We start from the raw sequence: 24,754 nt of genomic DNA on the forward strand, positions 1-24,754 counted from the left end.
AAAAACTCATTAAAAACTGGGATTGTTTAAAAAGTTATATAAAATAGATCCTACCTGAAAACCAATAGTTTCTTTCCCTTGAACACATTCTGACCACGTCTTAAGAGAAAGACACGTTGGCAAAGGAGTAAAATACAACAATGTGCCATTTCCAATAAAATAGTTATCCTTGAAATCCACTTTGTGATACATAAAAAAGATTTTTCGTCTGACAACTGAAAAAGAAAAATATTACTATGTATAGCATACATATTATCTACTTATAAGTATTATCTTTCCACTCAACAATACCTAAAATATTTCCTAATTCTGATAAATAACAATTATTAAATTATAGATTATCTCTCCTTTTTATATAACCTCCTTATAAATTATTTCTCCGTTTATAAAATTCCTTGTAATCTTTGTCAGCGTTCATAAAGTCATCTCTGTGATATCAAACAATAATTTTTATGACGCCAAAGATGCCAAAGATAGCTATTACCAAGGCTGTATCCAGAGGAAGGGGGATGGGTGGGGGTGTGGTGGTGTAGGAAGTTTGACCCCTCACCCCCTGGAATGTTTGTCTGACTCGTAAAAACGCAATAAAATGGAAAAAAAATTTGATGCGTTTTCTACAGTTTTATTGTGTAATCCCTCAAAACATCCTGGATACGACTCTGGTTGTTACACCTAGAAATACAATGTATGTTACATAGAGGGTTACAGAGAAGTTCTCCCGGAAAGCAAAGATCATATCAGTGTATTGGTTTTCGGAAGCTAATAAGTGAGTATGTGATTTTTTTGTTGTCTAAAATCAAGCAACTATGGCAACTGAAATTTTATACATAGTTGGGTAAGTATATTCTCTTTTGCCTCACGTCCAGGATTTAAATCGGAATATACGAGATTTTTTTTGGGGGTAGGGGACTTAATATTTTGAAGAAAGGGGACAGATTATTTTTTCTACAGTACTCAAGAAAGAACATAGAATAAGACTGTTTTTCTTTTTTCGTAGTGTCTGTCATCTGATAGGCTCTTTAGCAAGTTAATAATAACACGGTATATTAATCAAATCAACAGATTATTTTTTTCTACCGTACTCACGAAAGAATATACGATAAGACTGTAGTCTTATCGTATATTAGTCTTTTTGTAGTGTTAGTCATCTGATATGCTCTTTAACAAGTCGATAATAATACGGTATATTAATAAAATCAATAAAATATTGATAAAAATAGATATTAATAAAAAATCTATAACAGTAACCAATAATCATTAGCAAAAGTAAAAACAGAGAATAAAAAGGAAAATCGATGAGGGAAAAGAGCGTGAGTGATACAAACATGAATCTCGACTGTAGCAACCAAGAAGGCGATAGGTTAGAGCGCATAGGCTTTGTAGGAAGGGGAGGACTGTGCGTGTTGAGCTTAAAGTTAGGTTAACCATGAATAATAATCAATAATAGTAATTTATATTGATGAAAACCATTAAAATATTGAGAAAACTGATATACTGGTAAAACAGATCGGCTTTAATTTTGACGGACGCATAAGGAGAAGGGAGGCCTTAAGGCCTATGTCCCCATGACACTCCAAATTGTTTATGCTTCTCCCTAATTTTCTTCCAAATTTTTTCCCCTCCCAAATGAATATATGCGTGAACACCGAGGCCTTGAAATACCGACTTGGACAAACCCCTAAAAGTATTCTTGTTGATTTGTTCAGACACAAAAGTCTATACACAATATGAATTTTGTTTAATCAAAAAGTGAAGAAAAGTAAGCGGAACATCTAAAAACGGAATATGGACGCTATCTATATTTATTCCACTATTAAGATTGAATTATGGTTACAGACACTTCCCAACTTAAGGACTTATTCAGTACATGATTTTAAGCTAGTTTTCAGTTGCTTTTTTTTTTTACTTAATATACTTATAGCACACCCTGTCCAAAATTAAATTAAAATTAAAATCTTTTATATAATAATCCTTAGTTGCTCTTTTGACTACTACTAAAGCTAATAACAACTCACTGCAGCATCAAGTCACCTGAGGCGAACACAACTACGCAGGCTCCTCCTTCATCCCAGTCAATTAAAAGCCTGCCTCTTTACACCCTCCCAATAAATTCCAATCCCCCCATTCTCCAAACCCATTCGGGAAACGACTAGCTTTATGTTTGAACCTAGATAGTTGGTCGAGAAGGACGATTTTTGGTAATGTCATCCTTCATCCGCAGAACATGCCCAAGCCATCTCAACCTTTCTCTCATTATAGCCCTAGAAACCGGGATTGAACCACATTTTTTTATACAGCTTACTGTTTGAGATAAGGTCAGTCATGCTGGTACCCAAACTAATCCGTAGGTAACTTCTTTGGAGCACCCATGCTTCAATACCGTATTTGACCGTATTAGACTTGAGACTTTTACAGTTAGATGAAGGGAAGGGGACAGTTGTCCAACTATTGCTTTTTGTTCTATTGCTAACCACTATATATTGCTAAACTATTGTCAAACTATTACTATTGCTTTAATAGTTTTTGTTCTTTTTGCTCTAACAAAATATTTTACTAAACTAATTTATAATAGCATTGGATCAGTTCCAAAAAGACCTTTGAAGCAGCCTGCTAAAAACGCAAGGTTAGCTTTGAAAACTTGCATTTAATCATCTTGTTCATTTGTTCATTTAAGTCATTTGTTTGAATGACTGGAAACACAACCAACAGTTGCATTGGTATCTGCATCTATTTCTGGTAAATTTTAAAGATTGTTTTTATTTTTGATGGTCTGTATTGAACCGCGTTTATAAAAATGCAAAAATACCTTATTGAAAAGATTTTGCTGTATATGATAACAATTTAGAATGGTAATTTTATAGATTAAGATGTTATCATTGTGTTGACAAAAAAAAGTAACCCTTTCTATGTAGTTGCTTGAAAAATATATTTATTAATTCATCTGTTTCTGTTTAATTAGAAGAATCTAGCTTTGTATTGCTTGTTCAACAAATTTTGAAGGGTCGTCCCAGTTAATGGGGAAAGTTGAGGAAATTACAGGTGTTTTACAGAATTCTTTAAAACATGCTCATAAGACCCTTGCAATTTGAGCGAAAAATATAAAAATTTAGGTTAGAGATGTCTGTGAGACAGGGTTGTAATATTGCACACTGTCAGTGATGACCACTGTCATCACTGTAGCTTTCAATATTCTAATCTTGGTTCGCAGACTTATCTTCCTATTTTTACAATCTTTTTTAAGCTGTGAAAAAACACCCTGGGCCTTAGCTATTATATTTTTAACATATTCACAGCGCCCACCACCATTTTTACTAATAATAACACCTAGGTAAATGAAGTTATCTACTTGATTGATCTTCTCCTTACCCGATATCACTTATTACTCGATATAATCGATATTACCCGACATACCTTTACTTATTTCCGGTCTTAGCAGCTATGTCTTCTTAATATTAATTTTTAAACCTATTCTTGCATCCTGAACTCGCAAAAGATGTTCATTCATTTCATTAACACTTCCATTTAGGATGCTCAAATCATGAGCATAGTCTTTAGAATATAGTCTCCTTAGAGCAAAGTCCATTTAGAGAAATTTGATAAACCCAAAAAAATTTTGCATTATAAAAAGGTAAAGGATGCGGCACTAGACCCTTATGGTCCGAGCCAACGGTGCTGATCTCCGTCTCAAGGCCCTTCAGCTAGGAAGTGCAATGGGGTGGATAAAGTAAATAAAACACAAATTGGAAGAAACTGAAACTTCCAATTGCCATAAAACCGAAAAACATGGGTCAGACAAATTAATTGAACTTAATATGTTTGACCTTTAATCTCATTTTGACATACAATGTCAGGTAACGCCTTTTAGATTATTACAGCCGAGTTGTTTGTCTTCAAACTGAAATTAGGTTAGCATTATCAGTAATATAAACAAGCAAGAAACAGGTGGCACAGATAAAGAATTTCTTAGAAAGGACTAAGGGAGTGAAGCTGAAACTTTCAGGACACTATGAACTGAATCAAGAAGTACTATATGGATGCTTGTTGTCAAAAGAACCTCTGTAATATCTCAGAAACGTATAAGGCTATTAAGACGAAATTTCCAGGGTGTTTTAAACTAAGTCAAAAGACACTATGCACATCCAGGTTGTCCAAAGCTCGCGCCTGCAATATCTTGTACACCAAACAGTTAACAGCTAAGTTTATTAAGACGAAACTTTTAGAGTATGTCAAAATAAATCAAAAGACGGTATGTACATCCATTTTGTAAAAAAGAACATATCTGAAATATCAAAGGAAAACCAGAACGATTTACTCACAAAATAGTGTTTTTTCTATAGTATAGGCATCATATAAACCTACACGAACGGGATGCTTATTGTCATTGATGTCTCTTATATTCACAGGCACATCTTTGTACACAAATAAAACATCACCGGTACTAGAAAAAAAGAACAGATATAAACATACAAAATATATACATATATAACATATTAACATATAAGATATTAAATTTTCTATATATTATAAATAAGAATTTGCTATTAATTTTATTCAGAAGAGAAATATTTTTTCAAAACAATTTCGTCTTCGGAAGAAGCCCAAAATTCTGAGTTTTTGGGAAAATTCCGATCTCTGGAAACAATTATAATACACAACATTTCTTTTAGAGTTAATGTAGCTGTCCACGATCTACTCACAAAATGTGTAACTTTCTTGTTTACTATCGAGTGTTTACTTACTTTCTCCACTCGCTTTCTGTCTACTGACTGAATTATCGTGTTTATACACACTTACATTTGCAGTTTTTAATACACCATTTTCTCATTGTACTTCACTTTTGTAGGTTAATTGACTTAATTTTCTTGCTCAACAGGATCTCCAACTTAGAGGTACCTAATTGAATAGACCACCACTATTCTCCAATTGGCCCTGTACAGGGTTAATAATAGCACCTAATCCGAGTGGATACTGTGGCTGTCAAGGTTTTGGATTATTACACGAGCCCATCTAATGCATGACCACCTCGAGGATGTTGTCAACTATTTTCCAACAACAGTTAAAATTGGATTGGAAACATAATACTTTGGATCCATGTCTGTGTCAATTTTCTGACTGTTCAAATAATGGTATAAACTACTTTTACCAGTGGCACTAATGGCTACCCATTGTCCCACCAGTAAGATTTTATAAGATTGTACCCTTTGGGGTTGTGATATCACCTCGAAGGTAATACATAGTTTCGTCCGTTTAGTCATTGCTACGTAAAAATTTCTTGTTCATTCTTATAATGCTAGTATTTTCGGATTGTGTTTGTATTCTGCAAGAATGATGCCTTATTTTATCTTAAAGTCGTGTATAATACTTCCATACGCCTTCCATATGAATTCCATCGCAATGCTAACTTAAATCACTTACACCACTTAAATTTAGACCACTTTTAAATTAAACCACTTAAATTTTGGTGAATTCTCATTTGCCAATATTTCACCTCCCCAGGAGGTTACCTCTATTTCGCTAGGTGCATTCATCTGATTTCAAACTGGTTGCGGTGTTATGTATCTCTGTTTGAGGTTTTTGATGGGGTCTAATTAAAATAGATATTGTGGCTGAAAGATTCTTGCTTTACTCCATTAGCCTGTCTAAGGCATGGCCTTCCTCAAGGACATTGTCAGCCATTTTCCAAGATAAAGTTAAATTGGGTTGAAAAAAATAATATTTGGATACTTCTACTTTAGATCCTCGTCTCCGTCAATTTTGTCTCTGCTCAAATGATTTCAATATTTCACCTCCCCAGGAGGTTACCTCTATTTCGCTAGGTGCATTCATCTGATTGCTAACTGGTTGCGGTGTTATATTTTTCTGTTTGAGGTTTTTGATGGGGTCTCATTAAAATAGATATTGTGGCTGAAAGGTTCTTGCTTTACTGCATTAGCCTGTGTAAAGCCTGGCCTTCCTCAAGGACATTGTCAGCCATTTTCCAAGATAAAGTTAAATTGGGTTGAAAAAATAGTATTTGGATACTTCTACTTTAGATCCTCGTCTCCGTCAATTCTGTCTCTGCTCAAATGATGGTGAGAACTGTTTTCACCAGTGACACTATTATTGGCCACCCCTTATTCCTCCAGTTAGATTGTGAGGTAATACTTTATCCTTCGTGAGGAAATTCCGTTACTCGCTTTTATTTTTCGGCATTTGCTTGATGATGCTCGATTTCTTAGACGTACGTTAATCTCAGAGGTAAGAGGTAGCTTCGTTGGTTTGGTCACTAGGTCGAGTTTAGTCGGCTACATAAAACATTCTTTTTCATTCTTATAACACCAGCATTCATTGGTTTGGTCACTACGTCGAGTTTCGGTCAGCTACATAAAACTTTCTTTTTCGTTTTTATAATGCCAGCATCCGTTGGTTTGGTCACTACGTCGAGTTTGGCCGGCTACACAAAACTTTCTTTTTCATTCTTTTAACACCAGCAGTTTTCATTTGTCTCTATTACACAAGAATGACGGTTTATCTCATCTTTAAGTTTTGTATAATGCTTTCTTATGTCTTCCATATAAATTCCCTTGCTATGCTAATACCACCGAGATTTGTGCGAATTTTCAATGTTGGACAAATGTTGACAAATTCTCAATTTGTCAATGTTTCATTTGTATGGTTACCTGTGTTTCCCTGCGTGAATTCATCTGATAATGAGACGATTGTGGCCTTATGTGATCCTGTTTAAGGTTTTTGATTCCGATTTAGCTGAAGTTGATAGAGGTGTTTGAAAATATGTGTGTTCTAAACTATGGGTTTACATATATATGTATATGAGGTATGTTTGTTTAAATACGTAATATATATATTTAATATATAATAATTAATATAGATGCATATTATATACATGTTTAATATATATGTTTTTTTAAATAATGTTATATATGTAAATATGCAAGTTTACATGCATATTTACATATATATTTATACATATCATATCATATTTATACATAGTTAAACTATGATTAACTATGTATGTTCTATATATACATAGTTTATTAGCTACACTAGAACCAGTTTTATTTCACTAAAATATCTTTTAGTGCTCTCTGTCTTTTTTTTCTTATAATTTGAGGCAACGCTTGGATATCAGCCACGTCCCCATCTACTTTTTTCCGCCGAAGTTGGCCAAGGACCATCAAAAAACGATCAATCACTTCACACCCTGATAGGGTGGGAACAAAACGACCCTATTTGGGCAGACATTTATTAATTACCCATTTTGACACCACATTGCAAAATGAAAAAAAAAATGAAAAAAGTAAAATAACAACAAGGCTTTAGTAGGCTAGACGGAAAAAAAAATCGGTTTTACAAGGATTTCAAAAAGATAATAGCCCAAATCAGTTGACAAAAAACCATATCAATATAAAAAAAATCTCCACCTGAATATGCTAACTGTAATGCTAACAAGGTCATTACAAGTTTTATATATAGTTTGATAACCAGTTTTGTCAGCAATACGCGCATTGTTAAGAATAGTCCAAAATTACACGTTTTTGGGCACTTCTGCAAGATTCAGACAATTATAACAACAGAAGAAGAATACAAATGATGAAAGAAGTGCAATTATTGATAATAAATATTGAGTAAATGCTTGATGATAAATTTTGAATGCTTTGTTAACACTACTACTACTACTAACAATAACTCACCGTAGCACTAAGCCCCCTGGGGTCAATACAGCTACGCACACTCCTCCTCCGCCTCAAACTATAGAAAGCCTCCCTCGTTACATCCCAAAAGTAAAAATTTCCATTAAATACTTTCCTTATAACATTCTCCCACCCCATTATCGGACGATATCATTGTCGCTTGGCCCTATATGGTTGTTCAACAAGGACGATCTTCGGCAATCTGTCATACTTCTACCTCAGAACGTGTCATAACCACCTCAACCTTTCTCTGATTATAGCCCAATAAAGTGGGATTGAGCAATATTTTTCGAACAACTTACTGTTTTATTTACGGTCAGTCAGTCAGGTATCCAAAACAATCCGTAGGCAATTTTTCTGAAAAACATTAAGAAAATCCCCCCCCCGCCTTTCGAACCACTCGTGTTCCAGAGCCATACTAGACCACTGTCATCACAAAAAAAGGTAAACTACAAATAAAATAGCAAAAACATAGCTTAAAACATTTAAATGCTCGTACGTTAAATGTTGATGGCTGAGATTAGCGGATGAAATCGCGAGATCAAATAATAATATGAGTTAAATTAAAGGCTTATCAAGTCTAAATTTAATTTATTAATTAAATGCTAGCATGACGTCGTATATTACCCACATCATACGTATTTACATTATATATAATACTCATTTTTACAGATTTTACGGCCTATTACCGTACATTATGCATGTGCGCTTTACCTTAAGTTCACTGGGTGTTATGGTTTCAATCAGGGGTCATAAGAGTTATATTTTTAGCCCATTTGAGATTCAACACTTAAAAGTGATGCATTTCATTGACAATAATTTAAAAAAAAGTTAAAAAAACAACATAAAAATAACAGAAAGAAAACTTACTTCTTCAAAATTAGCTGAAAAGTAAAGCTTCCTAAATCAGTTCGTTTATGAATAACAACTTGATCCCACTGAACAGTTAGCGCCGTTCCATTATCCTTATATCGTATTGACGAATTAGGATTAGACATCGTGTCAAAATCAGCCAATAAAGGAGCAGCATACTGCTTTGCAGCCAACGCATTAAGGTAATCTTGTAAGTAATCTCCCATATACAGAAAACCACCAGTGGCAATTGTAACGTTGTTGACTATGTGGCCATAAAACGGGAAATCAAATGTGACGTATATTGTCTAAAAACAGAAAAAGGAAGATATATAAAGGTTGTCCAAAAGGCTAGATGCATATATACAGAAGAAGAAACGGCAATAAGAGACTGAGGTTATGAAGCGTGTCACTGGGACTGTGAAGCCAGAATTAAGTGCATTTTTCAGACCGCATATTCAGATTTCAGGTTTTTCCCAATTTGTGCATACATTATAATGCCTATTAAAACAAAAAATAAGTGTAAAATCTAACATGAACAGTTTTTCTATAATTGCACCTCGAAGCATAGAAGTTGCTAAATTTCCAACTTAGGAGATGGGGAGAAAAACGGTTCAGTTTCGTTGCAACATGCCGTTGCAGCACTACCTCTACTGTCAAACCATCACAGCATCATGCCACCTGAGACCAAAATATAAGTTCACGCTCCTTTTCCGTTCGAATCTACATACTTGCAGAAGTTCATTATTAGTAATGAAGTTTCTACTTAGTGAAGATTTATTTTCTCTTATAACCTCTCCCCATTCCGTTCAAGGACGTTCCCATCTTGGCTTATCCCCTGCTGCATTTAAAAAAGAACAGTTTTTCAAAAAAATAACAATTTTTCAAAAGAGAACGTGTCGAAGACGATTGGATCCTCCACGCATTCTAAGATTGGCTGGTCAGTTCATCAAAACTGATTAATTGAAACATCACTGAAATGACAAAGTTTCAAATAGACGTTATTTAACGCCACCTTATAGCTGGGTGTTTTAAACGAGTTTTAAAGATATTCTTAAAGCTAAATTACTTCCAACATAGAAAATAGAAAAAAATTGATTTAAGAATTAATGACTTAAAATTAAATTTCATTAGATTTCGTAATCCATTTTAACTGACGTATATGTTGATTTAAATAATATAAATGCAAACCTTCTATTTTTTGGCATTATTATATTCTGAACTCTCCCATTTCATATCCTAAGTATTCTTGGAATGTCCGTTTCGAGTTCTTATCCTTAAGTTTACCAAAGTGTTAAAAGACGTGTTAAAATTCGGTTTTTAAAGCCGGCTAGACGTCTGGCTCATTCCTGACATAAAATGAAATTTTAAAATTTTCAGTATAACAGAAAAGTTTAATTTTCCGGATATTAAAATGCTTCTTTATTAAAAAAAAAAAAAAAAAAAAAAAAAAAAAAAAAAAAAAAAAAAAAAAAAAAAAAAAAACTAGCAGTAGGGACTATCACCATATGGGTATAACAATACCCTTTCGAGAGTATTAGGAGAAATTAATCCCTCCCTCCCTAAGAAAAACTGTCATTTAGAATTTGAAACCAATCCTGTTTTTAACCTGAATCTGTTTTATCAGTGGTGAGATAAAACAGGATAGACTTGCCAAAACTTTAACTTGAATATATTCATTAATCGAGCAGAAAAGATCCCCCTTCCTTCCTATTGCCACCACAGAAGCCACCACTGCTTTAACATCGAATCCGCCGCATGAGTGTCAAACAAATAAGACTGCCTTGGCTTGGCTGTGTCCTTTGAAGACCCAATAACCGCATCATAAGGCAAGTGCTTCTAGCTGCCCCGCTGCCAGATTGACGCAGGCGACCCGGTGGTCAATTGATGAATTGGTGGGCTACCAAAAAATACTAAAAACGACCTCTACCCCGTTGGTGGATTTCGAAGGTTTGGTAGAAAGTGGGAGAGCTGCTGGATCCGGTTTGCTGAAGAACTGGTACAAGATCACGACAAATGGGAGTCAACCATACGTAATCTTCTAGATACAGGTGTGGCGTCCGCGTCTGGTCTCGCAACAAGTAAAAGTAATTACCTCCCTTCCCGTTTGTCAAATTCCTTATCCATGCAAAAAAAAAAAAATCACAAGTAAAAAGTCAAATATTCGATTATCTCCACAAATACAAATTTTAGCTTTACATCTATTTTCAGTATTTGTCTATTACCAACGGTAAAAAGCGAAACATCATAATCAAACCGATCACTACAAGGTCGAGTTTGATGTTCAACCCTCCGAGCTAGCCGGGTGTGGCCTTTGGTTGTATTCATACCCTTGGTGTATTCATGCATATATTTAAATATATTGTTTATTTTTTATATTATTTATTATAGGTTATATTTATTACATTACATTTTGTTCAGCATAATCACTTAGACTTGCATTAAGGATACATATAGAACAAATAATCAAAATGCTATTCCACACCTTTTTTGTATATTCATCAGCGTGAAAATTTTTCAATTAAATTCGGAGCTGCAATTTGTAGAATCTCTTTCTAATTTGCATAGTCATAATTGGCTGACTATGTCATAATCATAACCATAGACATAATATCTTGGGGTCACGTGGATGGATCTGTTAAATTCGATCGTCAATAACAAATAGCACGCAAAAATTGGCGATAACCCCCCAAGAGCCTCGACTCAATGGCTAGGTTGTTGAGGATTGATTTAATGAATTAAACAGTCCATATTAAACAAAAAGCACACATTAAGACAGAATTTACATTATCACTATTCAGTTCCAACAGGAACTGAATAGATCGGCACTATTCATAGTAGATCGGCACTATTCAATAAAAGATCGGCAATAATTCAATAATAGATCGAGTAGTTGGATAATTCCAACAGGAATTATCACTATTCAGTTCCAACAGTTCCATCGATACAGTTTAGATTTGTTTTCTTTTTGTCCTTTAGATTTGTTATTTTCTTCTTTTTTCAATCTATTTTCTATTTTCTTTATTCATATCTTACCTACGAGGCAAGTACCCATTCAGCATTCAAAACTACTATTAAAGTTAAGGAGCCCTCCTGTGGCACCATTACGAGCCCCTGCAAGATTTTTTTTATCCGTCAGTCCCCTAGGTTTAAACAGTATCCTTTTTGGGTATTTTCATTAAAAATGTTTTTTTTTAGGTTTTTCCCTAAAAGAATTAAAAAATGACCCCCTCCCTCCAGATTTGAAACATGCATTTTCGTACTCCCCCCCCCCCCCTAACTTCCGTGAATTGAAGCCACTGCTCTACTGCAAGTAATTTGAATAGATCGGCACTTGAATGAGATTTTGAAATACTGTCACAGTCCCAAAGGAGATAATGAAGTTGCAAACTTTAATCCCAAACAGAAATGGCTCGTCAAAAGATGGCAGCACTTTCTAACCGTAGGAAGAATGCTCCTTCTTGAAACTACACATTCTTCCATTGAATATTCTAAGAGAATATTGTGGCGATGAGACCAGGGGATCATCATATATATAAAGCACTTTTAGATTTTAGTCAAACTTCGAATTAAATGTGCTGCCATTTAGCTTGCCTGCTTAAACAGATCTTTCCACTCGAAAGCGAAAACGTGCTTGATACAACGGAAGTTGGTCGGAACAAAATATATAAAAAATATATATAAAATATACTAATACATAATATATAAAAAAGTATATAAAAAATATAAAAATCCACTTCAGCTCTGATATTGTAGGATCTGGCTCAGAAATAAGCGAAACAACAACACCTTTTTTATGTTTGTGCACATACGGTTATTTAAAATGTACATATTGTACAAAATACACGCTTTACAAGTGTATTGTAAAGTGAACGAAATTTACATATTTTAAGGTATATCTTCCAATATAAACAAGCAATTTTGATACAAAACTGCATTAGTAACTTCAACCAAGAAGACAAAAGACTTATATTATTATATTACATTATTATATTCATTATTATTATTATATTAGTATTATTATATTAGATTCATTAGTCTCAGATCGATGCATTCACAGAACCAGAATTATTAAATTACTTAGATACTTTACTTCTTAGATACTTAATACCTAGATATATATACTTAGATATATAATACCTAGATACCCTTCTTAAAGAAATGTCTCTACATACTCAAGCATGGCTTGTCCTTTTTTTTTAGCAGTTTTTAACCATTTCCCAATGTATTTTGAATCTGAAAAATTCTGTGGAAGAACATTTTAAAATCTTATCCGCATTTAAAGTTCAAGTACAAATACATTCAATTAAAATCTAAACTTAAAATTCTATCCATAGACAGAATAGAATCCAGCTATAGAGCAATGGCATAATTTTTGTCTTGTCTTAATATATTAAAACCATTGAAGAGCAAAAAAATGACATACCGAAAACCTGGACATTGTATATAAACAAGGTCATATCCAGGGGGGGGGGGTGCCCCCCGAAATATTTGTCCGGCTCTTAAAAAACCTAACAAAATGAATACGAACAAATTTTTAATTAATTTTTATTTTATTTTTGTAGCCCCCCCAAGAAAACAAAAAATCTTTTGTAAACCCCCATCCCCGAAAAAAAAAATCCTGGGTACGGCCCTGCATATAAACCTTATACATTAAATGAGATATGGTATGGGAAACAATATATGCTATATAATGAATGAGTAACAATAAATGAGAAACAAATAAAAAGAAAAGAAAATACACGAAATATTATAGGAGAAATAGAATAAGAAACAGACAATTAAAATAATAAACATTATTCAAATTATTTATATAGTGAATAATTATAAAGATAGTGTGTTTTATATTTATTTTTATCATAAAATTTATACTATTACAATACAGACAATAATTAAACTAATTTACAAACATTCAACACCTTGGCAGTCGACATTCCAGATATAAATGTAAATTATTATTATTATAACGAATTTTTTGTTGTTGGTTGTTGTTTTTTTTGGGGGGGGATATCTTGTCAAGGGTCTTGACTTCTCTCTTGTTGTCCCATTGCTGGTTGAAAAAAAAGAATACACGAAATATGTTAGGAGAAATAATATGTGAAACATAATAAATAAGAAATAAATATATAAAATTAATGGTTAAGATCTTACAGCCATTTTCCTGTGTGCACCGGGCAGTACAGTGTGGGATTCAGGGTCCTTTGTCAGGTCTAACCAATATTCTTTCCATGTCCGTGAGACCTCAGGATAAAAGGAACTTTTATAATACATATGACTATCCTGAAAAAAATACATGTATTTTTGGTCCAATAGGAGAGGCACCCGCATAATCAAATAAATAATCGGCAAACAAATAATAAAAACACCATAAATAGCAATATTTCTATGCTCACAAACATCTAGATGGGGTACCGACATATGTACAAGCATAAAACACATTTAAATCTATTTTTCAGTAGAAGTCCAACTTTCCAATATATTTGCCACTCTCCCGACGTTCTATCCAATATATTTCTCAACTATCAAATATATTGTAAAATTTTCCATTATAATGGAAGAGCCTAGCTTGCTGAATCTGAAAGAACCTCAACATAGCTATTCCATTTTACTTCAATGCTTTGAAGGCCGAACCCAAAGAGCAATGTATAAGATATAATGGGTGACAACTAAAAATAGAAACAAAATAAACGAAATATGATATTAGAAGCAAATGAAAAAGAGAGGTCAAGTTTGTCTACTGGGAAACAAAACGCCTTCTGATTTTGCTCAGTAAAAGTATAAGGTAATTAGGAAAACTTCGGTTGTTTAAACTTTCAGTTAACATTGGCTTCGCATTGGGCTGAATAAGAAATTAAAACTCCAGTGCGTACAGTACGGGAAGAAGCTCATTTGACATTACTCAGCAAAATTATAAGTTTAGTTTTAAAAAATCGACAATCTAGTTTTTAATCTCTTTGCTAACAGTATCCTTGCTTTAGGCTAAATAAGAAAATAATGAGAACGGACACCTGGGTTTCCCTTCTAGGAAATAAAACACCATCTAGTATTACTCAGTATAATTATACGGATAATTGCAGAAAACGAAATCCATTTTTTTTTATCTCTGTTAGCATTTGCCTGCATTGAGCAGAATAAGAACCTAATGAGAAAGGAAACTTAGGTTTGTCTTCTAGGAAACAAAACGCCATCTATCGTTACTTGGAAAATCTATAAGATTAAAAATAAAAAATAAACATTTTTTTTATCTCTTAGTAAACATTTACCCTGCATTGGCCTGATTGAGAAAACAATGAGAAAGGCTTTTGTTGTAGGAAAAAGAAATACCATCCAATGGTACTTCGTGAAATATTGAGCTTAATTATGAAAATAAAAAATCTTTTTTTTTAACTTCAGTTTCCCCTGCACTGGACTAAATGAGAAAACAATTAGAAGGAAAATTTAGAGCTGTATTATAGGGGGTAAAATGCCATATAGTTACTCCCTGAAATCATACCGGTAATTTAAAAAAAATTCAGTTTTTTAATATCTTTTCTCACACTTCTTCTACATGGAACTGAATATTAAAAAATCCCTTAGCTAAAGGGTAGCATACAGAAGGTATACTTGTAGTTTTTTTAACTAGCCTATGTTCCACTTGCTAAATTAACGTGAACTATTCTTTTTGTTCTGTTGATCTCAGAAGTGGCGGCAATTTACCCTTTTGAGAAAACTACTTTCTTTGGTCTTAGTCATAATCATTTACTTTATAGTGAATATATTTTAGTTACATTGTCAGAAAACACATAAAACCCACGCAAAAAAAGAAGAAGAACCAAAACACTTGACAGGGGCCGCAAGTCCCTAAATAAGGTTAAACAAATGGGTAAAATAAGCAAAAATTGCCATAACTAAAGACGTCAACTACATCATAGGCCACCTTGACATGAGTAAACAAAAATAAACCAACCAAAGCAAATCTTATGTTTCAATCATATCTTATTAAAGGTTAATAAATAGTATTTTACATTTTGTTAATATTTTCTAATACTTGCTTTAATTTTTTGGAAAATTTCTTTAATTTTATATCTTGAAGTTTTTTTTTTGCTTTTTTCTGTAAGCTGTGTTTCTTTTAATTTTCTATATATTTTCTTAACATTTCTTTTCCTTTTATTTTTCAATTTATCGTTTTATTTAATTATAACAAAATGATTTAAGAGCCGCCTTAAAGCTGACCTCATGAGGTTGAGAATAAAACGAAGTACTTACCTCTACAAATAATATAAGAATGACACACATACACATGTGCGAAAGAAGAAAAGACACAATGCAAGTGGGGTACTGAAGCCAACTCAAACAGGTTAAAAAAAATTAATTAAATAAAAACAGATATCTTAATTTTCAATTGGAAAATGAAAATAAATGTTCTTTAATGTTTTCTTCCTTGAATTAAACTGAGACTGATCAACAGGAATTATGTCTTTCTAGTCGAAATTTGGGACTTCTGAAACCAGAAACCCTTTTGCCCCTGTATGTCGAACATATGACATATGGCAAAAAATGGAACCATCTGAGGCGCATAAAGCATCGACGACGCAAGGGATATCCAACGAAGACATCTTCCCATTAGGGTTTGAGTGATATATATGTATTACGGTGAAAGACCAAAATCTGGCCTTTCATATTATAGGTAAAAGTACTCTTTATTTTGCGCATTCTGCTTTTCTAGGTACTCTCCCACCGCCCCTACAGCAGTTTTTCTCACGGACAGGCTCAGGTATGTACTATTCTTCTTTACGTTATTCTTCTCGACGATTTATTTTACCAAAACGATCTTTTACAGCAGCCTAGAGGTCTCCAGTATATCAATCAATTCTATTATGGAACTCCGTCCCTTCGGATGTCCCTCGTTTTCTTTCTGCAAAGGCATTATTTCGTTGGGTCTTTCCAATTCAATAATTTTTCTCTCTCTTTATTAATCCTTTCCTAATTTGTATGTCTCTTCTCTTCTTTTAAAATCATTTTCAGCTATATGTTAAATCTCCTTCTAAATCTTCTCTCTGTTAAATATCTTATTTATTCAATGTCCTTGTCTTGTTCCAGTGTTTTTTATTTTTTTCTTTATACATATATATATATGTATATATATATATATATATATATATATATATATATATATATATATATATATATATATATATATATATTTTATAATAGTGTTTAATTCTTGTTCTCTGTGGTCCATTACAAGCAAAGCTTATTGGGCCTAGTAACCACTTTACTTTTGTAATAGTTTTTTCTTTTAGTATCAATAAATTGATTGATTGATTGGCGAATATCGACATTCATCGGTGAATGTCAAAATATACATAGTTGCTTGGTGTATGTCCGAAATGTCAGTTAAATATACTTATTTCTGACTTACACCGGTGAATGTCGACATTCACTATGCACTGATGGTGGATGTTGAGTATTTCTGAGACTTTTTATATTCACTATGCACAAATGGTGAATGTTGAGCATTTCTGAATTGTTTTATATTTCTGAGAACCAATTTCTGATATTTATAACCTTACCTAATTAGTCACCACCAAACCTGCATACGACTGACAAACAGAGTTGCCACCACGGTCAGTTCCTAAAGTGCTAGAATTGCCCAAATATCCGTGCCACAAAACAATTTTCGGTGCGACAATCAAATGTGATAGAGCTAAAATAGTGTTAAAATAGCACTTTCACGCTACAGGTGGCAACCGTGCAAGTGCTACATTGCTATAGATAATGAAATAGTGGTGAAATAGCAGTTTCGTGCTACAGGAGGAATCCTTGTGGACAAATCTAACTGGCAAAGCTGACTGAATCGAAGCAGAGAAATGGACTTGGTGGGAAACAGCCAGTTGCCTCCTAATCGGCTCCTTTCTTTTGGAGATTCTCCAGAGCATATCTGCCGTGTCGACATTCACCGGCCAGGGTTCGAATACACAAGAATGTAATGAAATATTCAATCTTTCAGTGACGTATTAGGTGTTTGTTGGCATTCACCAGTTTGTCAACAATCTTCAATTTTGGTCTTTCACGGTAACATACGCACATTGGACTTCACGGCTGTGCGCACGTCTGAGTGTATTTCTCGGTCTCCCACTCTGTCGCCACCCCCAGGGCTACCACTTCTGCACTTTGTGTGGCATTCTCAACTCTCTCGCCAAATGGCGTAGCCAAGATAATTCCATCTTTTTTCGTCCACAATTTCAGATAAAAAGCTACTATTTATTTATAGTAACAGTGTATATTATATACTGTTAAGAAGGCTTAAGTGTTTTGACAAAGTTAGGAAAAGGCATCCTTTTTCAGTGTGTATTAAGAGTTACAGGAAGAGCTTGCAGGAGCTGCTTACATAAGAGGAGCTGAGAGGAGAATGCTGCTCGTATTTTACTTTGACAAATACAAGCATGTACAAAAATGTAACAGAATATATCATAGATGCATAATTTGACATTTTTAATGCTTGTTTAAAAGTCTAAACTTGGATTTTGGGGAGTGAATTTTGGGCCTCTCAAAATTTATGGGTTAGCTTTCTTTCATAAGCCATATGCGCCAGGGTTTCTGCTAAGTAAAATCAAGTCCCAGTAATTCAAGCCTTTTCGTAGGAGGAATAAGCTCAAAACACAGGTGTATCCTCCCCCTGAACGCCCCCTCCCTACTCACAAAACAGAGAACAAGTTGGAACGAGTCGCTTTTTCATGGGTCAGTTTTTTAACAGTTTGTGGTAACGAACTATAAGTAAGGAGCGATGCGGCTTAATAGTAATCGAAACTCTAAGAAACAGAGTCCTGATAACAACAGATAAATCAAAAGAAGTAAATTTTGATGCTTATTCAAAATATACAAAATCTTTCCAGTTGAATGTTATCCATCAAAATTTACGAACCTGAGAAAATTTGCCCAATTTTCAAAAAAGGAGGGAAACACCCCAAAAGCGACAAATGATCTTAATGAAAATCGTGCCATTAGATTCAGCATATCAGAACACCATACTGCAGAGGTCTCAAGCTCTTTATACAAAGGAGGAATTTTGCATTTTTTTTTTTGCCAGAAAAATGATCACGGATGCGTGTCATTTGTTTGTTTTTTTGTTTCTTCCCAGGGGTGATCGTATCAAGCTAGTGATCCTAGAGGATCGATTGAGTGCTCATTTGATCGAAAATCAAACATTCTAGTGCCATTTTTAAGTGACAAAAATATAGGAGGGCAACTAAGCCCCCTCCCACGCCCCTTTTTCACTGAAGTCATTTTGTTTAACATAGTCAAAAGATCCAGTACTTATGTCTTCGAGGATAACTTGACCCCCAAAATTGACCGGGTCAGGATTGCAAGCTATGACCTTTGCCCATTGGTTACATATAGTTTTGGCTATTGGGAAGTAGGCAGATATTTTTCGTCTGGGAGGAATCTTTCTGGTGGAGAGATTACGTGGGAGGATCTTTCCATCACAAAATTTTTAGGGGGAAGGGAATTTCCCATGACAGAGAAGCCAGACTTCCCAGTATTATTAAAAAAATAACCAGATATTAGATATAAAAAAAGTTGTTGCAACTGAAAGTAAGGAGCAACATCAAAACTTAAAACAATAAGAAATTATTACGCAGCTGAGAAGGTTACCCCCTCGTCAATACCTCACTCATTACGCAACAGTTTTTTTTATAGAACTTTAAAAAAAAAACTTATCATTCTAATAGTTATTCTTAAATAATTGCAACAAAAAGTCAAACTTTGACGTTAAGACCGTATTGAGGTGATATTGAGTGGGGGTATTGGTATTGAGTATTGAGGTAATATTCTAAATATCAAATTTAATTGAGATCCGATAACCAGTTCGTAAGTTAAAATACCTCATTTTTCTAATTTTTCCAAACTAGCCGTCCTTCAAATCCAAAAATCATTTTAAAATATCATTTAAATTGGTCCTTCTAAATATCAATTTTCATTAAGATCTGATCACCCATTCGTAAGTTAAAAATACCTAATTTTTTCTAATTTTTCCGAATTAACCCTCCCTCCAACTCTCCCAAAGAGAGCCAATCTGGTCTGGTTACGTCAATCACGTATCTAGGACTTGTGCTTATTCTTCCCACCAAGTATCATCACGATCTCTCCACTCTAAGCGTTTTCCAGGATTTTCGGTTTCCTCTTCCAACTCCCCCCAATATCACCAGATCCGGTCAGGACTTAAAATCAGAGCTCTGATATACAAGTTCCTTCTAAATGTCAAATTTCATTAAGATCCGGTCACTCGTTCGTAAGTTAAAATGACCGAAATTTTTCTAATTTTTCCAAATTAACCCTCTCCCCAACTCCCACAAAGAGGATCTCTTACGGTTATGTCAATCACGCATCTAGGACTTGGGTTTATTTTTCTCACCAAGTTTCATCCCGATCTTTCCACTCTAATCGTTTTCCAAGTCAAATTTCATTAGGATTCAACTACCCTTTCGTAAGTTAAAAATACCTAATTTTTTTAATTTGTAAAACAACCAAATCAGGTACCCCCAACTCCCCCAAAGAAAGCAGATCCGTTTATGTCAATCACGTATCTAGGAATTTTGCTATTCTTCCCACCAAGTTTCATCCCAAGCTCTCCACTCTAAGCGTTTTCCAAGATTTCCGGTTTCCAGCTCCAACTCCCTTCAATGTCACCAGATCCGGTGAGGATTTAAAATAAGAGCTTTGAAACACGAGGTCCTTCTAAATATCAAATTTCATAAGGATCCAGTCACCGTTTTGTAAGGTAAAAATACCTCATTTTTTCTAATTTTTCCAAATTACCGAATTAGCTCCCCCCCCCAACTCACCACAAAGAGAGTGGATCTGGTTCGGTAATATCAATCACGTATCTAGAATTTGTGCTTATTATTCCCACCAAGATTCATCCCGATCTCTCCACTTTAAGCGTTTTCCAGGATTTCCAAATCTCCCCCTCAAAATCCCCCCAATGAAACTGGATCCGGTCGGGATTTAAATTAAGAAGTCTGAATTATGAGGTCCTTCTAAATGTCAAATTTCATTAAGATCCAGTCACTCATTCGTAAGTTAAAAATACCTAATTTTTTCTAATTTTTCCGAATTAACCCAAGTTTATTTAATATTTTTCCGACTAAGTTTCATCACAACCGATCTTAAGTTAAAAATACCTCATTTTTTCTAATTTCGTATCGGAGAAATAATTATTTCTAAGTAATCTGGTCTGGTCCCTGATATACCTGCCAAATTTCATCGTCCTAACTTATCTTGAAGTGTCCAAACTAGCAAAACTGGGACCGACATACTGACAGAAATTGCGATCGCTATATATCACTTGGTAAATACCAAGTACCATTGAAACATAAAAAGTATTAAGAGACCAAAAAACGAATGGGATTTTCACCCGGTTGAGAAGAATTAAGATGAAAAGACAAAGCATATCTTTCGGCAAGGCTTTCCGTCAAGCCGTCCATGACACTTAACAAAAAAAGAGAATGAAGCAAAAAAGTTCAACGTAAAACAGAAAAAAATAATCTTTTGAAGTAGACAGCAACAAAACAGAGAAAACCAGACACAGAGGCGAATAAATCAATGGTATAAATATTCTGTAGATCCATTATATAGCAGTATGTATTATAGTATTCTTTATTTTATATCATTTATGATTACTCTTATTTAATTATGAATTTTATTTGTTCAAAATATTCACTAATGTAGGGAAACAGTCTTCCTTTTCTCCTTCTGTCTTTTTTTTTAATGTGTTTGTGCTGCTGCATTGGTGATTTCTCTTTTCATTATATTCTTTGCGCCAACAATTTCAATTGAACGCAATGCATTGCGAAAACGGGATCAAAAGCAGAATTACCTCAGTCGGGTTCGTAATTCCAATATCAGTTCCGTTAAAAGATTTCACGTGCCTATCAGGATCAACTCTGTATTCATAATCATATTCTTCTCCTGTCGAATATTCATCTAAAAAAAGAAACAAATTAGAAAATAAACATGAATGAAACGCTCATTCTAACGTAATTTGGCAGATTCGATATCATAAACGGGGTTTAGCACCATAGTACATAGTACATAGTACGGGGAGCAGAACCATAGTACAAAATGTGCCTATCAGGATTAACTGTTTACGCATCCTCATATGCTTCCCCGGGGGGGGGTATTCATCTAGAAAATAGAAACAAATGAAAAACCAAATAAAAATGGAACGCTTCACCTAAGATTATTTGGAGGTTCGATGGTAAAAACGGGGTTCAGAATTAATAAAATTAATCCTTGAATAACACCATAGTCATGCTTGTTAATCTATTACATCTAATCCATTATCTAAATTTATGGTTGATATATAAATTCCTTGAATTATTGTCAAACTTGAGCTACAGAAGCAGAGGTTAGGAATACCTTTGTGAATTGCCAGATTTATCAAACAGATAGCAAAATTATTATTCCAAGCTCCCATCTTTACGAAGTTCAAAAAATGATGCCCTAAATCTTCACTATGATTAGTTTTTTTTGCCTTGCCATATTATTGGTAACATTGGTTTAATGATCGGTCATCTTATTTGTCATACTAATCATAAGATTAGTCTTAACGCTTACTCTAGAAGGTAGAACACAGGTCAACTCAAAAAATTACAAACGGGATACATTATTGACGTTATAGTTGAGCGTGATTTTGAACTAATCTATAAGGGTTATAATACTGTGGCCAAGACATAAATTAATTCATTATTTAACAATATGTTTATATTTGACTTTTTGTGCTTCATAGCTATGAAACAGCGTTATCTTTTATTTAGTTTTTTGTGCCAAATGATTTTGGAACTGCAGCCCAAAAAGGACAATAGAAACAACGGGACGATTCATAGTCTATGAAAAAAAGAGAAACATATTTTGGTCAATGCCTTCACACAGCTATCCTTATGCTGAGTGAATATGTATATGTTGTTTCCACGTACAGGCAATGTTCAAAGCAGTTCTTTCTCTTTTCTTTTTTTTATAAGAATGTTGAACTCGAACGTGTTCGCCATTTTAAGTATCTTGGAATTTTTCTGGATGAAAGTTTATCTTTCAAAGAACACATTAAAATCTTGTCACTGAAGATATCAAAAACATTGGGATTCTTTCATGGTTCCGCTATCATTTTCCTCATAATATTTTGAAGACAGTTAATTTTTCTCTTGTTCATCCTTATTTCCTTTATTGCACTTCAGTTTGGGCATATACGTTTGCTTCTATTTACAAATCACTACAAATTTTGCAAAATTAAGCACTTAGGATCCTCTTAAATATTGATTTTTCAGCCTAAGTAAGACACCTATAAGGTCTTCTGGTATATTTTTGATCCTTCATATCCATCTGATTTCTATTCCCGTATTTACCATGATTTTGTTTTTAATCAACTTCCACCGAGATTTTATGCCTTTTTTACAAAAAAATCACAATTTCATAATCATCCCACATCCGTAGATCATATTTTTCATCTCAATTACGACCAACGCCTAGGGTTGATTTTAGCCTTCGTCACATGGAACTAAAAATATGGAACTCTTGTTATTATTGTTCTTATTTCATTTTAGGAAGAAGTAGTGTCAGGTTGTTATTGTTTCTCTTGTTTCATTTTAGGAAGAAGTAGTGTCAGGTTGTTATTGTTTTTCTTGTTTCATTTTTGGGAGAAGTAGGGTTAGGTTGTTATTGTTTTTCTTGTTTCATTTTAAGGAAAAGTAGGGTCAGGTTGTTACTGTATTTATTGTTTCATTTTCAGGAGAAGTCGGGTCAGGTTGTTATTGTTTCTCTTGTTTCATTTTAGGAAGAAGTAGTGTCAGGTTATTCTAGTTTTCTTGTTTCATTTTAGGTACAAGTACTGTCAGGTTATTATTATTTCTCTTGTTTTATTTTGTAAAGATTTAACCTTATAAATTAATGAAAATGGAATCTGCATGACGATTTTTTCGTTTCTTTGTAACAGGCAATGCACTTAAGTAGGCCATAAGGCATTTGCATTTTCATTTATTAACAGTGTTTATGTCTTGCTGTAAATAAAAAGTTGCTCTACTCTTAGCGAAAAAAATGAAATAGTTATGAATTTCACAAAACCAAACAAAAAGACAAACCTCTAAAATATCAAAATGAAGTCACCCTCTAAAGTGAGCAGTAAGAAGGCGACTTTTTTTTTTACTGGCTGTGAATTATCTCGTTTCGTTTTTCACAGCCCAACGTTTTTTCGTATTGACATTTTAAGTAAAGTAAAAACCAAAATGCAAACTATGCAGCCTTCATTACTCTAAAATCTGTTTAGAAATCCCATTGTACCTTCACCTTGGCCTCACTACAGTCTCGTTTTATTTAGAAACTCGATTTTCTTTTTTAAACATGAGCAAAACCAAAATACAGACTATGCAGCCTTCATTACTCTAAAAAATCTCTTTGGAAACCCCATTAAAGCTTCACCATGGCCTCACTATAGTCCTATTTTATTTAGAAACTCGATTTTCTTTCTTAAACATAATGGTTATCTTTTTACTTTTTTTTATTGGCTTTGAATTACTTCGTTTCGTTTTTCAGGGTCAAGCGTTTTTTCATATTGCCTTGTTCAACCTGTGTGGCCTCAGGACTTATTTAACCCAAAAAGGAGAAAACCAAAATGTATAAGTATACATTACAGCTCTAAAACTCTCCTCGGTAATCCTATTATAATCTCACCTTGAACTCATTATAATCTCGTTTTATTTGAATCTCAATTCACTCTTTTAACCACATTGGTTATATTATATTAAAAAACATGTAAAATAGCATTAATTTTCAAGTTTTTGGGTAAATGACCAATAAAAATTGCCGCAGTCAAGCTCTCCCCTGACACTTACCATGTCTCACCTACTAGCCCGTAGGTGTTTTGACCAAACAATACAAACCAACGAATTAAGAGATTTGTTTCTCAATTAGTGTTGTTGCATCAATTTACATGATCTTTAAACGAAACGAGACTATCAATAAAAAAGGCAAACATAGTGAACTTTGACTTTTCTCGTTATTATTTTGATTTCCCATCACCCTCAAACTTTATGGGCTTCTGACCCCCCCCCCCCCCTGATAAGGCCTGTGTTGATTTCTGACACTGTAATCATTTTCACTCCTAAATAAATTTGATTTGATCTTAAGTTACAAGCGTTTAAAACACAAGGACTGGTTGGTACGAAAACAGGGTTGGTAGA

General features: G+C 33.8%; 1 protein-coding gene across 1 annotated transcript in view; it reads right to left on the reverse strand.

Annotated features, from left to right (window-relative positions):
* The window catches only part of LOC136039174 (uncharacterized), a gene marked incomplete in the record, with an annotated part of 228,537 nt that overhangs the window by 74,742 nt on the left and 129,041 nt on the right, over positions 1 to 24,754 (reverse strand). Inside the window, 5 exon segments of the mRNA XM_065722689.1 lie at positions 55 to 215; positions 4,317 to 4,438; positions 8,562 to 8,851; positions 13,695 to 13,823; positions 21,403 to 21,509. Coding sequence (XP_065578761.1) covers positions 55 to 215; positions 4,317 to 4,438; positions 8,562 to 8,851; positions 13,695 to 13,823; positions 21,403 to 21,509 — 809 coding nt within the window.

Source organism: Artemia franciscana, chromosome 19 (genome assembly GCF_032884065.1).
Source record: "Artemia franciscana chromosome 19, ASM3288406v1, whole genome shotgun sequence".
NCBI classification, from domain to species: domain Eukaryota; kingdom Metazoa; phylum Arthropoda; class Branchiopoda; order Anostraca; family Artemiidae; genus Artemia; species Artemia franciscana.